The sequence below is a fragment of the Arachis stenosperma genome, chromosome 4 (assembly GCF_014773155.1).
Source record: "Arachis stenosperma cultivar V10309 chromosome 4, arast.V10309.gnm1.PFL2, whole genome shotgun sequence".
NCBI classification, from domain to species: Eukaryota; Viridiplantae; Streptophyta; class Magnoliopsida; order Fabales; family Fabaceae; genus Arachis; species Arachis stenosperma.
In genome coordinates this window covers 141,628,549-141,645,131 of record NC_080380.1, presented here as the reverse complement: position 1 = coordinate 141,645,131, position 16,583 = coordinate 141,628,549, and the positions used below count along the sequence as shown (strand labels likewise).

The window sequence follows — 16,583 nt, the reverse complement described above, 5'->3', positions numbered from 1 at the left end:
TTAAATTCTATTTATAAATCTTACGGAACACACAAAGCATAAACACCAGCTATTTTTTAATTTATACACTCCTATTCTATTAGTCCTATATGACTTCCTTCCTGTGCAAGATGTATATAGAGTTTTTTCAATTGTCAGAAACTGGATTTTAGATTCATTCCATATCAAGGTTTCTTTTCCAATGTTCCAAGGAGATCTTCCATGCATGCTTTGTAAGCATCCATCCCCGAAACATGCTTTGCAATGTCTAAGCCAACAGTCATCCATTTCTTGCCCAATTCAATCTGACCCAACCGCACTGGCACTGCAGCTCGGTTCCATGCAGTCATAGCTAGCCATTTTCCTTCTTCAACTGGATACTCATCTTCCTTCAAACCAACCATTATCCGGTATGCTTGCTTGTACATGCCATACACAAGATCATCGTCTGTATCGCCCTTGTGAATGCTGGCAATGGCTATAAGCTTGCGAACAACAAGGGCAACGTTTTGATAATCTGGAGTTGGTGATGAAAGGAAAGATGAGAGGCACTCATTTAGAGCAAAGGTGGCTACTTCATGATTCGACCGCACACCCTGGGAGGCATAGAGGCCTATCTGAAGGAGGTGGTGGGGTTTGCAGGCCTTTGACTTGGCGAAACTTCTCACACTGAGGAGTTGTGAACCTAAATCATTCAGCCTGCCTTGTATGTCATAAGCACAGAAAGTGTATATGAAAAAAAGTTCAGGATCAATGGTATCTTGATCATCGCTGAGTGAGTTCCCAGCTGTAATTGACTTCAGCATCTGCATACACAACAGAGAAACAAGACAATATTCAACAGGATTCCAAATTAAAACAAAACCAAAAACTAAATACTCTCCAATGTCTACTTATTAACATAGTACACTTAATGAAAAATAAAAATAAAAAATAAAAACCCCTCAAATTTCATACCTGCCCGGCTCTTTCTAGCAATTGTACAACTCGCTTGACTTCATTTTCTGACATAGCAGCCTCCCTTTGAAATTCTAAAGCTACCATTGATGATACAGAAAGTACCAGTGACTTACAAACCATGATATTGTTCTCAGTGGACCCTTCAAGTAGGGCATAAAAATCTGATGCCAATCTTAAGAACTCAGCAGATAAGTCATAGTTCTTATCCTTCCCTGTTTTTGAACCAAGGTTCCAGGAAGTCACAGCAAACCAATTCCGTTCCCGTCTTCCAACCTCTTCTTTTCCAAAGAAACAATCAGGACCAAGATCAGATGCCCGGGTATGAGCGTGTTTTAAGAATTTGAGGACTTGTTGCTCATTGCCTGGTTCTTGAGAGAGGACTGTTACCAAGGTGCGAAGGACTGTTACTTCTGTTGTTGGCATGGACTTCCCTGAAGTGTATAAATTTAGCATACTTGATAAAGAAGCAACAGCAACAGGAAGAGCATGGCAAGCAACAGCTTCATGGGATGAAAGTGACAGAAAATCTGGTTGAAAGTCAAGGCATGCAGTCATCGCTTCGATTTGAGCAATAGCACCTTGGTGGTCATTCTTCTGGAGATAAATTTTGAACTGACTTGAACAAATGAACGCTACTGTAAGCTATCATTTCATATCAATCAAGAGTGTTATCCTAATGAAAAGAAAATAGGTTGGTCTTAAAGTTGTGTGATCAACCTAATGAATAACATGGGAAATCGACCTATCAGTAAACTTTATGAATTTTCTGCTACTATAGACCTCCTAAAACAATATGGTGCTTTGCTAAGGTCACGAGTTAAATGATTCTACTTTCTAGACAGGGAAAGCTTTTAAATTTTGATTATATTTAATGCATTGGACACTTAAGCTTTTAGTTTTTCAATATAAACTTCCCATTATTAAATCATTAACAAATATTTGTATGGTTAGATAAATTCAACATAAATATTTGTATGATTAGATATTGAAGCCCGAGAGAGAGAGAGAGAGAGCACCTTAAGAAAAGCACAAACAACGTTGGGCTCAAGCTGCAGAAATTGAAAATTATGAATAATATATCAGGGTTTCATAGGTAGGTAAAAATCAGATTAATAAATTCAACATTCTCATTGTCGTTAGTCCGTGACTCATGTACAATACCTTTTCAGCCTCATCTATGTATTCTTGAGCACGATCAAGCCGCATGAGACCAAGGTAGCAGAGACACAAAACTCTAAAGCCTTTGGCTCGAAGTATTCTGTTCTCTGTATCATACGGAATATACAGCATTGATTTTTCAAAGAGTTCTGCACTTGTCTCATAATCTTTTGATTGAAAATTATCAGCAGCACTGTCGATCACATAAAAATTTGAAATGATAAAACTGGTGATGACTACCAAATCCAACTACTACTGAATTTGAAGTTCAACAGTTTAAGACACACCCCACCTTATCACACTGCTCCGACAAATCATGTCAGCTAGAAATTCTATGCCAGACCCATAATGAGTTTCATTTATTACTTCTGGAATTATGACGAGTCCTTCTAGTTCAATTTATCAAATAACCATCTAGTTTATCATCCATTAATCTTAAATAAAGGAAACTTTCTTATAGAACAAATCTAATAGTTCATATATAATAGCACTCATGATAAAGTTCATAGAATCCGAAACAGTTGACTGTACCTTGAGGGGAAAAACAAAATGTTCAGTTTTATGGAGTATGAATCGTCGTTATATTTGCATCTCATGTAAAAATGTCTTAAACCCTAAACTCTACACAAAAAAGTATGCCTGAATTCAATAAAACATTAATGTGTCATACTGAAATTGTTTGCAGCTTTGCAACAAGAAACAACTAGCAAATCCATCAATGAATTATTATTATACCAATTCCATAGAATCGCATGCATTGCCACTTTATCCTTATCAGCTTCCTTCCCAGCAAAGAGTGCCACCACCCTTTCATCAGACACCAGCTCAGCAACCACCTTAGCCCTCACCCTACCCCCTTCACCACCACCATTTCCAGCCACCCTATGTGCCACCCGCACCGCTGCGCTGGCACTAACATGGCACCTACCTAACAGCCCCAAGAACACCCCTTTCGCCGTCTCTGCCCCGGCAGTTCCCGCCGCAGCAAAATAGGCCTCCACGGCTGAAACCCAAACCCCTTCCGGAATCCCCTTATCAATCACCATCCCCCTCAGCTCCCTCTCCGCTTCTCCGTGCCTCCCCAACCCTAACCAAGCCTTCATAGCCAAAACCGAAATGCTAGGGTGATCATCACCGCCATCATTGGAATCTCTCAGAACCTTTACACACTTAATCACACTCTCAAACTCTTCTTTTTGCAAATGAATCGCCGCAATGAACCTCAAAGCCTTATACCTCAACCCTCTCAGTTCCAACTTCTCTTCCCGTGTTCTCGCCGCACACAATCCCTTCTCCAAAACCTCCAACGCCTCGTTCATCAGCTTCAACGCTTCGCCCAAACCGTTATAACCGCTTTCTTTCTCTTCTTCGTTGCTTCTCGAGAGCGATTGCTTCCCAAACTCCATGCATTGCTTCGCGAGCTCGATGTAGTGAGTGCAGGAACCGAAGAGCAAGCTTTTGCTTCGATTCAGAAGCGCAACCGCGAGATTCAGGTCTCGAATCTCCCACGCGGTTCGGGAACGAGCGAGGTTCAGATCTAGGAGCAGTTTTCGCTCTCCGGCGTCTGAGATCGAAGAGAAGTCGAGCTTCGAGAGAAGATCCGTAGCTCTCTCGAAGCATTTGGAGGCGAGGTCGAACCTTCGGAGGTTGTGCCAGATCAGGCCGGTTTTATGGTAGAACGAGGCCGTCTTTATCGCCGGAGAAGGGACGCCGGATACGTCGCCGGCGATGGAAAGGAAGTCAGCTGCTATGTGCCGGAGTTCGGCATGGTTTTCTGAGGCGGATGAGCAGATGGTGGCGGCGGCGGTGTTGGAGATGTCGACGCAAGCGTTCCAGAGGCGGTAGCTGAGCTTCCAGATCTGGAGCACGAGGGAGTTGGGAAACGGAGCGAATTGAGTCAGCTGAGTCACGAGTTGCCTGAGCTCGGTTGCGGCGGCGGAGGTAGTTCCCAGTGATGATTTTCCGGAGGCAGATTGGGCTTCGAGTTGCTTGATGGTGGACTCAATTTTGGGGATGAGTCGGTGGTAAGTGTCGGTTTTGTCAGGGGGACTTGCCCTGAGGTCCGGCGATGAGATCTCGGCGATTCTCATTTTGCTTTTTGGCGGGAAAATTTGAAAAAATGAAAAAGATTTTCACATTTTGGGTAGTTTTTTTGTTGATAGTTAAAAATTGCAAATTTTTAGGTGAATAAATAAATAAGGGTAAAAGATGTACATAAGCAATGCCAGCATAATATGAGGGCACGGATTCGGTACACAGCTTATCATAGTGCGTCGAAACGCTAAAAATTTGTTTGGCGCACCGATCAATTAGGGAAGGCCAAAATAAAAATATTCATTTTAGTGGAGTCTTTTTTGCAATTACTTAAAAAATAGAGGAATTAGTTACTAATTTTTTAAAAGAATATATTTAGTTTAATTGTTAAAATTAGTTGGACCATTAATTATTATTACTACTGCTCTCTCGTCCTCCTGGTTCTCTTCCTCTCCTTCCTCCGCCATGGCAAGCTGCCCCTTCTATTATCTTCATCGCCAACAATAACTCAAACATTTCCTCTGCCTCTCCTATTCTTCAGTTTTCTGTTTCTAGAATCTTCTAAACTTCTTCTGTTTCCTAATTAACTGAGTAGCAAGCCATGAAAACGAGTCCCGGCCATACGATTAAGCTCCTCTGCAACTACGGCGGCAAGATCCTTCCACGTGCTACCGATGGCGAGCTCCATTACATCGGTGACCACACCAGAGTCTTCACCGTGGACCGTTCCATTTGCTTCTCATATTCGTTTTTTAAGAGGGGGATGTTTTCATATTTTTTTATTTTTTATCTTTTTATTTTATTCACTTTAATCACAGTGTCCCTTCCATCATTAACTTAGAACCTCCTCGTCGGTCATCCATGTCTTTCGACTTCCTCCACCCTTACTTTTCATGTTGAACTTCCAAAAACTAATATCAAATCTCCCTCCCTCACCACCACTACCACAGTATTCTTCTCCCTCTTATCACTGTCATCGCCACTTCTCTCGTCTTCCTCGTTTTCTTCCTCCGTCGTCGTAAGCACACCACCTCTTCTATTATCTTCACCGCCGGCGACGACAACAAACCTCTCCACCACCTCTCCTACTCACTCTTTCGTCGCGCCACCAACTACTTCTCCTCTCCATTCGGCCATGGCGGCTTCGACACCGTCTTCTCCGGTGCCCTCCCATGGCGGTTTCGGCACCGTCTTCTCCGACACGCTCCTTCCTCCACATCTGGCAAGAACTCCTACTGCAGTGGCGCGTGTATACTCGCCAATAGCGTCGTTTTTCAGTCCCAACTTTTCTCCGACAACCACGCCGGAGTCCTCAATCTCATCTCCGACTAGGTGGTTGATGCCGAGGTGCGAGGTTGTGGCAGAGATTAGGAGATGAGTGAGGCTGTTAAAGGTTTGTGAGAATAGTTCTTGCGGCGAATGAGATGTTGGAGAGTGTTAAGGAAGCATTAAGGAATAGACGATTTGGCTTCGCTGTTGAAGGAGTTGAAGGTGGCACTTAACATAATAGAAAATGTTTAACTCTAATTAATTTAATCTTACATATTTTTATTTTTTAATATAAACCCACGTATATTTCTGATATAACAACAATAACCATAAAAAAATATTTTTAAAGTAACCCACTGACACAAAAGCTGCAAAAAGCCAAAAAGGTATTAAATAATTAATTATATATCAAACTATATTTAGGATGATCTTCACCGTTAGAACTATAAAAATATAAAAGATCTAATGGCTTCCTATTAAAAATGCGCACCAATAAGCCAAATAAGCTTTTGGCATTTCGGTGCTCAAAAGAGGCCGGCTTACCGAATCCGTTCCCATGATATGAATCTCCCAAAATAAATAACGTTAGATAGATGATTTTATTCATATTTTTATATAAATCGAATTAAAGAAATTCGAATTACATATTATAGTACTAAATTAAAACAAGTGTGTTCGAATTACACGGGAATCCGAATTTAAGTATAAAACGAATTGAATTTCATGGTGCACTACTAAATCGAATTAAGTCAATTTAATTTATATTTTTTTAGTAAATTAAATGTAACAAATTCGATTTATGCTCAATAGTGACGAGGGGTAAATCGAATCCATTATGTTCGAATTAGTATGCATTGAACTATATATATAAATTGAATTTAAAGAATTTGATTTAGTATGATACCAACGTATATAAATAGGAGTTGAACTTGAATTCCTCGTCATAGTGGGACTCACAATGGCTAGTGATGATAGTTTTTTAGTTCTGGTGCACTATAGAAAGTCGATTAAGAAAACAACGCGATCTGGAATTAAATTCACTGATAAAGATCAGCTTAGTATTTTCCTCAAACTTTCAACGAGTTTCATCGAGTTTTAAAATACTATAATCCAAAAACTGAGGATGCAAGACGTTAAATGGGTGAAGTTATTCTATAAAATTCCGATTTTTGTATTACGGGGATGATGTGAAATACGATTCATTCGTTATAAGCAGTAACGAAGTTTTGCAAGTTATGTTCTTTGTTGTCGTTAGTTTTTCGAGGTGAGGACCCTTAAGCTATTGGCCAAGCTTGTAGATGTGGTATGTAGTTCAGGAGGTCAAAACCAGAATCCTCAACCTTCAGCATTGCCAGCCTGCTCTAGTTCAATGCCTCTTGCTGCCTCATCATCTGTGCCCGTGATTACACCTAAGGCAGTTTTGGTTGTGTCTCCATCTTTCGCAACTGATCTAAACAAAAATCATAATGGAGAAATAGGTGATACTCGACCCTTCAAAGAGCTTGCGATTGCGATGGCCGGTACTTCTGTTATGGTCCCGGTTTTCGGAGAGGGTGGAGCCCCAGATGGTATGGATGATGTACTGCAGGATGATGACAGTGATGATGACATAGCGAGGAGTAATTCAGCTGGGGGTGGTAGAGCAGCTAGTTCAGAAATTCAACAGTACCCTCCGCATTTTTCAACTTTAGACTTGGATGCCATGACACAGCAGGAGATACTTGGCGTACCTGTTGGAATTGGGGCCAGAGATACATAGGATACAGGAGGACTAGCTGAGTTCCAAGTTGGTCTATAGTTTCAGGATAAAGAGGAGGTCGTCTTAAATGTTAAGACTTATAGCATCTACCGTGGGATTGAGTACAAAGTGTTGAAATCTGATTATCGCAAGTACTATGAGAAGTGTAAGGAGTTTAGCAACAACTGCACATGGTTGATTCGGACCCGTCTCCGCTAGCATAAAGGTATTTGGGTGGTGAAACGGTACAATAGACCTCATACTTGTCTGGACATGTCTGATTATCATGTGATCTCAACCTTCATACTGCCTATCATTAGAGCTGATGTTGCCGTGTCGATCAAAGTACTGCAGAATGTGACAAAGGCACATTTCGGTTTTAGACCGACTTACAGGAGGGTTTGGTTGGCTAAGCAGAAGGTCGTGGTTCAGATTTACGAAGATTGGGAAGAGTCATATAATGAGTTGTCGCGATGGGTACTAGGTGTGCAAATGACGATGCCAGGTAGTGTTACAGTGTTGAGGATGAGTCATGTTCGAGTTTGTGGGTAAGTTGATAAGTCGCCAGCTTATTTTCACCGGCTTTTTTGGACATTTCTACTGTGTATCGAGGTCTTCCGACATTGTAAGCCGTTAGTAAGTGTCGACGACACCCACTTGTACGGCAAATACGGGGGTACACTGCTCATTGCGATTGCTCAGGACGACAATTCCAATATCATTCTTGTCGGATTCGTACTTATGGAGGGTGAGAATGCAGATTCGTGGTCACTCTTTCTATCTCACTTTCGGCAACACGTAACGCCTCAGTCGGATATTCTAGTCATATCGGATAGACATAATAGGATCAAGGATGCATTTGAGGCTTTTGATGGGAGTTGGCTTCCACCTAATGCATACCGGGCATTTTGAATACGATACATGGTGGCGAATTTTGTCCTGAATTTTAAGGGCAAGGATGCATGGATATTTCTAGTGAATGTTGCTTATGCAAAGACTGAGGTCGAGTTTGACTATTAGTTTGACATCCTCTGATCCAGAGACCTTGCAATGTGTGACTAGGCTAATCAGATTAAGTATAAGCAGTGGACTCAGCATCGAGATGAAGATCAGAGATTCGGGAATATGACTACGAACATCTCCGAGTGTGTAAACTCGATACTAAAGGGTATAAGGAACCTTCCAGTTTGTTTGTTTGTGAAGTCCACCTGTGGGAGATTAGCAGAGCTATTTGTTCGCAAAGGAAGAGAAGCAAAGGCACAATTAAGAACCGGGCAGCAGTTTAGTCAGCATCTGATGAAAGCAATACAAATTAATTTGAAGGCCTCAATGTGTTTCATGATGACTTTGTACGACAGGGATAATTCTGAGTTCACTGTAGCTGAGACCACTCCGATAGGGAGCTTCTCACTTGACTCTTACAGAGTGTCCCTCAGAGACCAGACCTGTGATTGTAGATATTTTCAAGCACTTCATTATCCATGTCGCCATGCCTTAGCGTGCTGTGCATACTCACGTCTGGATTGGGAACCTATGTTCATGAGGTGTATCGCCTTAACTCGGTGTTCGATATCTACTGGATGGGATTCACAACTCCAATTCCTGAGGGGTTTTGGCTACCATATGATAGTCCGACAGTCATAACCGATCCCACCAAGAGACGTGTGTCTGAAGGGCATCCCAAGACTACTAGGATCCAGACTACAATGGACGAGCCTGACTCAAATATACCTAAGAGTGTGGGCTTTGCAGATAGCCTGGTCACACACGTAGGTGTGTCCACAGGGAGGAGTCAACGTTGGTTATGCTTCCGCCCATAATGTTTAGTGTTGGGCTTATTTAGTGTAATGTTTTGTCTTTAATTTTGTTGTTGTTTATGTTAATGATGGTGTCTTCATGTAAGTCTTATTGTTGTTTGCATTCTCCGACCACAATTAATTGAACTTTATCATTTGATTTTCGCACATGTTACATATTATCGACTCGTGTTATAAGATAGCGGTAATTCATTATGAAATAGTCATATAACATACATGTGCTTCTAAATGGTCTAACATACATGTGCTTCTGAGTATTGTTATTTCGTACATAAGAAACGTAAAAAACAGATAATGAAAAGATCATGAAAACATAACATACATGTCATACTAACAACTTCAAAACCATATTCAGAGAAAACATGACCATAGATGCAATACTAAATAATATCTAATAACATGTAACAACATGGAAGACGTAACATGAACTGCCTAGTGTCATAAACCCCAATTAAAAGAGATGTGATCCTATAAAGCAGCGGTGGGGGCGCCTGATCTATCGTGCTCTCTGGGTCAGAGGGACCCCATCCTTGTCTCTGTCACCGTCATGCTCCATCTCGTCTGGTATGCACTCCTTTGAAGTTGATGGGTCGGGATGATCCAATGTATGTGTAGCAAATGCTGAGGGGAGTGTCCCACCCAATGCAAATGTACCATCTACAGGTCCAGTAGGAGGCTCATTTAGATTCACATCTAGGTGTGTATGGGATCCACTTACCTGAGATCTGCATCGTGTCAAATCATCCTCCTGTATGATGACGTTAATCTTCTCAAGGAAGTGTGACCCTCCGAACTCCGGGTCAAGGCCCTCACTGCTAAGCAAGTTGGATAGCATCTCACCTGTGCTAATGTACGTCTAACTATCGTGCACCGCCATGTCATTGCTAGGAACCCCAACAAAATAATCACCAAATCTTCCACCGGCATTTCCGCCACCTCCATCGTCACATAATCCGCTACCACCATAACTATCATATCCACCGCAATCATAACCATGACCAACTCCACCTCCACTACCTCTTCCACAACTACTACCATCACCAACTCTACTACCACTACCATACCACCATCACGTCCACCACTATGGCCTCCGTAACCACCTCCATCTCCACTACCGTCACCTTTGTCATATCCTCCACCACCACCTCCATCACTAAGGTCATCGGCACCATCATTTCCACCATCACCACCCTCATCTCTACTACTACCCTCATCCTCTCTGCCTCTCCCTCCACATCGTGCTCTACCTCGACCCCTCCCATTCACTCACGCTGACTTGAACGTGTCTCAACACGACGTTTTCGCTTAATACGACGGTTGTCTGGAACATCAAGCACCTAATCCATATCTAGAGCCTGTCCTGACCTTCTCTGCAATGCCTCTGTCGGGATCGCAACTGCTCTGGGGTCACTGAAGAATAGCTTAGGCAACAAGAATCACCAACCATGCTGATGCCACCACTCTAAATACACACGTGACAGTCTTGGATCTAGAACAACATCAAATCGTAACACATGCTACACCCGGTTGGTCTAATGGATGTTCCAAATCTGTAAGGTAAAAGAAAACCACCTATCACTGTCTCTGTCATCTTTTGACATCAAGAAATCAATGTTGAGTGCGGCTAGCGGCCAATGCTATACTCCTCTAAGCTGTGGTAGCACCCGATCTACATGATGCCATTCTATGAGAGCAAAGTAGATCAATGTCGTCACATACCTCCATAACACCGTGTACCGTGGCTCTAGTATCTCGGGATGCACTACTTGTACGACATCTGGCAAGCTGTATGGAATCCAAGCGAACTGTCGAGAAATAGTTCCAAAAAAGGCTTCATGACCAGTAATGAGACAAAATAACTGAACAATAAAAGATTAAAATGTCAGAAACTCACATTGCCAACCTAAAGTAAATCTATCCTCAGTCTGCAGTGCGTGACTCAAGGTCCCTTCTCGCTCAATGTTGGCTGATAACTTGACCACCTGCGACCCACGATATGTTATCAACAATTGGCATAAACCGTAAAAATAATAACAAACAAAACAACTATTAACATTGAGTACCTCATTGTCAAGACCTAGTGAAAGGTGTCAAATCCATCGGGCATAAAATCCAGGAACCGCCAGAAAATCCATGACTGGAGGAGCTACAGTGGACTAACCAACTTAACCACGTGCTTGTTGGCAACACGGTATAGGCACCAGTATAACCACGACAGAGTGGCAGGTCCCCAATTATATCTGCCATTGTCCACTAATCTTGCTACGTACGGCAGCTACCTAATATGCATGCGTGTACCGGACTTGTAACCGAAGTGCTGCATCGATAATCGCATCATGATGTACGCTCTCGCGTACCTCCTGACTGTCTCCTCGTTTGGGCCCTGGATGACCGCCGTCGATGTACCGCTTGAAGTCTATCAGACATCCGCTGATGTACTGTCCGTCGATCGGGAACCCTAGCTGGTACGCTACATCCTGCAGCATAATTGTACACTCGCGCGAATGGCATGTGAAAAGTATGCGTCTCTGGACGCCATCTCTCAACAATTGCACTCACTAATGGCTCATTCAACCTAAACCAGTAGTCGTTGAGTCTCGATAGATGGGCTAACTCTGCCATCTGCAGATACGACATGATCCTCTTGTCTAGGGGCATATCATGCTGCCTACTCATGCGCGTGATACATCGGTAGAACTGCACGATGATGAAAAAATTCTCTAAGAACCATAACAATTTAGAAAATAAAAATCACCTAAAACAGATAATTCAAAAAAAATCTTTCATGTAACGAGTATTGCAAACCTGAACATAAATAACCTAATATTGTTGAATTATGTTAAAATAAATTAAACCAAATTAACTCAAATTACATGAAATTCTAATGGAACATAGTTACTCTAATATTTAGGAAGGAAAGCTGAACTCTAAACTATAATTAAACTTGTAGTGCCTCGTTAATCTAACGTTTAATATTTTATATTTTTAATAAATTAAATCATGTCAGATCCTTGCTAGTCTTCTACTCCTTACTTAATCTAACACTTAGAAACCTAAATTAAATTAAACCAAACTCAAAAAATTAAACGTCTAACATTAAAAACTTACAAATTCTAACCAAACCGATTATCACTACTCAGTCAACACACTTAGTTATCTTGCATCTAACATGCATTTGTAATTTCAATGCTCTAACAAACTACTACCCTTAAATCAATACTCTAACTACTATTTGAAGTTTAAAAATTCTAGTAATTCTAATAATCAAGTTCTAAGAAATTTAATATCACTAACAATTCTTTATTTTTTTAAGAAAATAAATTAAATTAAATTGTATTCACTAACCTCTTCATAGATACTACCAGCAATATGGACAACTCCGTCCAACCGATAAATTCGATTCGGCTCGTCTTTCATTTTCACAGTTTGAAGTATATATTTCTAAAGTTACTCTGAATTTTTCGTTTTGGAGGAGTTTGGTATGGTAAAATATAATTCAAAACAAGTAAATTCGAATTCTATATATAGCGAAATCTATGCTAAATCGAATTTAGCTGTGTCGATTTACTATGAGCATGACACCACTACTAAATCGAATTGAGTTCATTCGAATTACTATATATGGGATGCAATTCAAATTTATATAATTCGATTTTTCATGGGACACAATACCATGGGTTAAATGGAATCAGGCAGTATCGAATTACTATGTGCCATAATACCATGGGTGAATTCGCATGTAAATCGAAGCTAATTATATCGATTTACAATGTTCCAATGTAATTCGAACACACTTGTTTCGATTTATTACTATAATGTGTAATTTGAATCTCTTTAATTCAATCTATACAGAAGTATGATTAAAAACATCTACATAACATTATTTGTTTTAAGAGATTCATGTAATATTGGCATTACTTTGGTTTATGTATGTGTTTTACCCAATAAACAAAGGATTTTTTCTGATATCATATTGAACACCATTAACTAAACTTTCAATGATGGAAATTAGAAGCTTTTAATACTTTTAATGTATTAAATATAGTTATAATTATTTTGTAAATTTATTTTACTAAATTTTTATTTTGTTATTACGATTTAAAAATTTATAATTAAATCTTTACAACAAGTAATTATTTTCAATCGAATTTCTATAAAGTGTTGTTAAGAAAAAACAATAATTTGTATCCATAAACTTTGCGAACGCTGACAAAAGGACCCATCAAACAAGAAAACTAATATTATACCCATGAAAGATTGGTTTCTTGTAACAAAAGTATCCAAACCCTAATTTTTTTGTTGACTTTTTAATAAAATTTTTAAATTATCTCCACCATTTATCTTTAACCACAACTTCACACTATCTCTCCTTCCCCAAATCCCAAGTTGGAGCCTCCAGCGGTAGTGACAGCACTTTTATTTGTTTTCGTAAAGGTGCGGCAAAAAAACGACGAGTTCGAATAAACAATGTGAATTTAATGGTAGACATTCACGTGACAAGCACGAACAGTTAGAGGGTGTCAGAGGGAGAGGGGTCGATGGCGAAGGTGGGGATGGTGAAGAGACGGAATTCAACCAGAGGAGGGAGAGGAGGGGAGGGGAGGGAGAATAGGGGACCTTGTAAAGGTGAACGACCAGAGAGGGGTGTTTGGTTTGCAGGATTTGATGAAGGCGTCAACGAAGGTATTGGAAAACAGGGGGTTGGGGTCGACGTACATGACGACGATGACGAACGGGCTGTCGGTAGTGGTGAAGAATATGAGGGATATGAACAAAATGGGAAGGGATATGTTTGATGCTGAGATGAGGCATAAGAATATATTAGGGCCTTTGGTTTACCGATTACCATCGGGAGGAGAGAAGCTTTTCGTTACTGATTATATGCCCAAAGACAGCTTGCTTTATGTCATTGCCCATAACCGCTGAAGCTCCACCTTAGGATTTGAGGAAGAAGAGATGGTGTGGAGTTGAGGTTGAAAATAAATGGTGGAAGTAATTTAAAAATTTTATTAAAATGTCAACAAAAAATTAGGGTTTTGGTACTTTTGTCATACGAAATCCATCTTTCACAGGTACAGCATTAGTTTTCTTATTTGATGGTACTTTTCTCAGCATTTGTAAAGTTCATGAGCACAAATGGTTATTTTTCCTAAAAAAATGCTTAAATTATTCATTTAGTTTTGATTGAAATATTTGGGTTTAATTAATTGGTCTTGCTATACATCCAAGCGTTTTTGTCAACTAAGTCTAAATAAGTTAGCTCAAACCCAATAAAAATTACTCACAAAACATGCACGTGAATCACACACCTCATCTTCTTCGTATGTTTCCTCCTTATTGTCATTCTTTTGGTGTTGCGATTTTTTTCTTTTCATCCTTCTTTCTTCCTTGTTGCACCATTTTTATTTCTTCTTCTTTGTTTGATATTTCTTCTTCTCTTTTTTTTGTTTTTATTCTTGTTAAGAAGGTAAAACAAAAAAATTATGAGTAGGTGAAACAATAAAAATAAGATGAAGAACAAAAAGAAAAAGAAGATGATGATGAAGAAGAAGAAAAAGAGAAGGATGAAAAGTTTTGAATTGTATAGAATTTATCCAGAAAAATAGTACCGAAATTTTTTACCATGACACAATAAATTTCTTAATTTTGATACCGGATTTTTTAACCGTCACACAAGTTCTTGTTAAGAGAGTAAAATAAAAAAAATTATGAGAATGTGAAACGAGATAATGATGATGTTGAAGAAGAGGAAGAAGAATGAAAGTTTTGAATTGTGCAAAATTTATTAGAAATAGCATCAAAACTTTTTAACCATGACACAGGTTCTTGTTAAAAGAGTGAAACAAAAAGAATCATGAAAACGTAAAACAATAAGAAAAAGATGATGATGATGATGAAGAGGAAAACAAATGAAAATTTTGAATTGTGTAGAATTTATTAAAAAAATAGTACCAAAATTTTTTAACTGTAACATATAAAGCTTCTTAATTTTGGCATAGAAATTTCTTAACCACGACATAAAAATAATTATAGCCAATTTTTCTTATCATTAAACTAATTAAGTGGTATTGAACTCACATGTAAAATATTTTTTCGTTCCTATGTCATTTATAACAAATTTTTATATTTTTTGTTCCAAAATATATTTGAATATATTTTGTTGGTTGAGTGAGTTAAGAATTTGGATATGTAATTTTTTAAAAATTTCTTGTATTATTTATAAAAAATTTCAATGTCATTTTTAATAATTTTTTTATGCCATTAACCTAAGATTTTTGTGTCACTTTTGTTATCGTTAAATTAATTGTGTGATATTAAACTAACTAAAAAGAAAAATAAGATCATGATGATGATATATAATAAGAACCAAAGAGGAGGAAAAGGAAAAAAAAAGAGGAGAAAAAATCAAACGAAGAAAGAAAGAGATGATGAAAAAAAAAAGAAAAAAAAAGAAGAAGAAGGGAAGATATGATAATGATAATGAAGATGATAATGAAAATAGAGAAAAAAAAAAGACAAAAAAAACGAGAACAAAAATATAAACAAGAATATATAAATTTGACTTGATTGAACTTAGTTAAAAAAATTAGTTGTTTAATATTTCTGTTAGTCAATATATATTTTAAGAACTTACGTTAAGAATATTAATATAAAGTTTTATATTTTTACTTTAAATTTAGATTTTATATTTTTTATACAAATATTTTTAATTGATAATATTAACATGAGATGGATATGTGTTAACTAAACCCAAAATGTTTTATAAATATTTTATTTTTATAAAATTATTATTAGATGCATGCGTTACTTTTTGAAATATTGGAAGAATTTCAAAATGTGATAAGATTTTGAGAAAGCAAATTCTGAAATTGAGATCACTTAAGAGAAATTTTTGGAATTGCTATTGAAAGCGAATTTTATATGTTAGTGTTCTTTAAGTTAACCCATCTCCATAAGTTAAAACTTGCATAATAAATGAGATGGTTTTTCTTGATTCCCTAGTTGATTTGATTGATTCACTTAACTATTGTATGATATACTTCGTAATTGTAATGATCGTGTGAAAAAGTTTCTCTTTTGGATAAGCTTTCAAAGCTAAAGCTTTGCATGATGATAAAGCAGCTTTGGTTTAATTTGGTCCCAGCAACCTCAATCAGAAATCATTGTCTTTTTATTTTTTTGGTTCCAAAACAATGTTTCCAAACCTATTCCTCACTTTAACAATCTCCCATCTCTTTTTATTCATGCCACATGAAATGAATTTTTAATGAGAAAAGCAAGTAATTAATTAAATAAAGTAATAAACTACTTTCTTTGGAAGAGCTTATCCTAACAACCATGAAAGAAATTTCTGCGAATCTACACTATATATATGACAAACATGAATATTAAGTATCAACGAACCGATCATTACGATACTCATACTTTTGTCTACTTTTATATAATTATTTTTGCATTCTACTGTGTAACAATTGATTAATATTCATGCTTGTTTATGAATAATGATTGGAAGTTTTAATTTATTCTTTTAATTCTTTTATTAAATTTTAAATAAAATTTTAGATATATATTATTTTTTAAAATATTAAGAAATTAGATTTTTTCATTTAAAAATAAAAAAGTTAGAA

General features: G+C 38.1%; 1 protein-coding gene across 1 annotated transcript; it reads right to left on the bottom strand.

Annotated features, from left to right (window-relative positions):
- Window positions 1–164: 164 nt before the first annotated feature.
- On the bottom strand, window positions 165–4,187 carry LOC130975743 (TPR repeat-containing protein ZIP4). The gene is made up of 5 exons (XM_057900484.1): window positions 2,833–4,187; window positions 2,101–2,290; window positions 1,956–1,988; window positions 935–1,551; window positions 165–768 (listed from the first exon to the last, which is right to left on the bottom strand). Exons 1-5 carry the CDS (start codon window positions 4,185–4,187, stop codon window positions 165–167), a joined length of 2,799 nt encoding a protein of 932 aa, XP_057756467.1.
- Window positions 4,188–16,583: the final 12,396 nt, after the last annotated feature.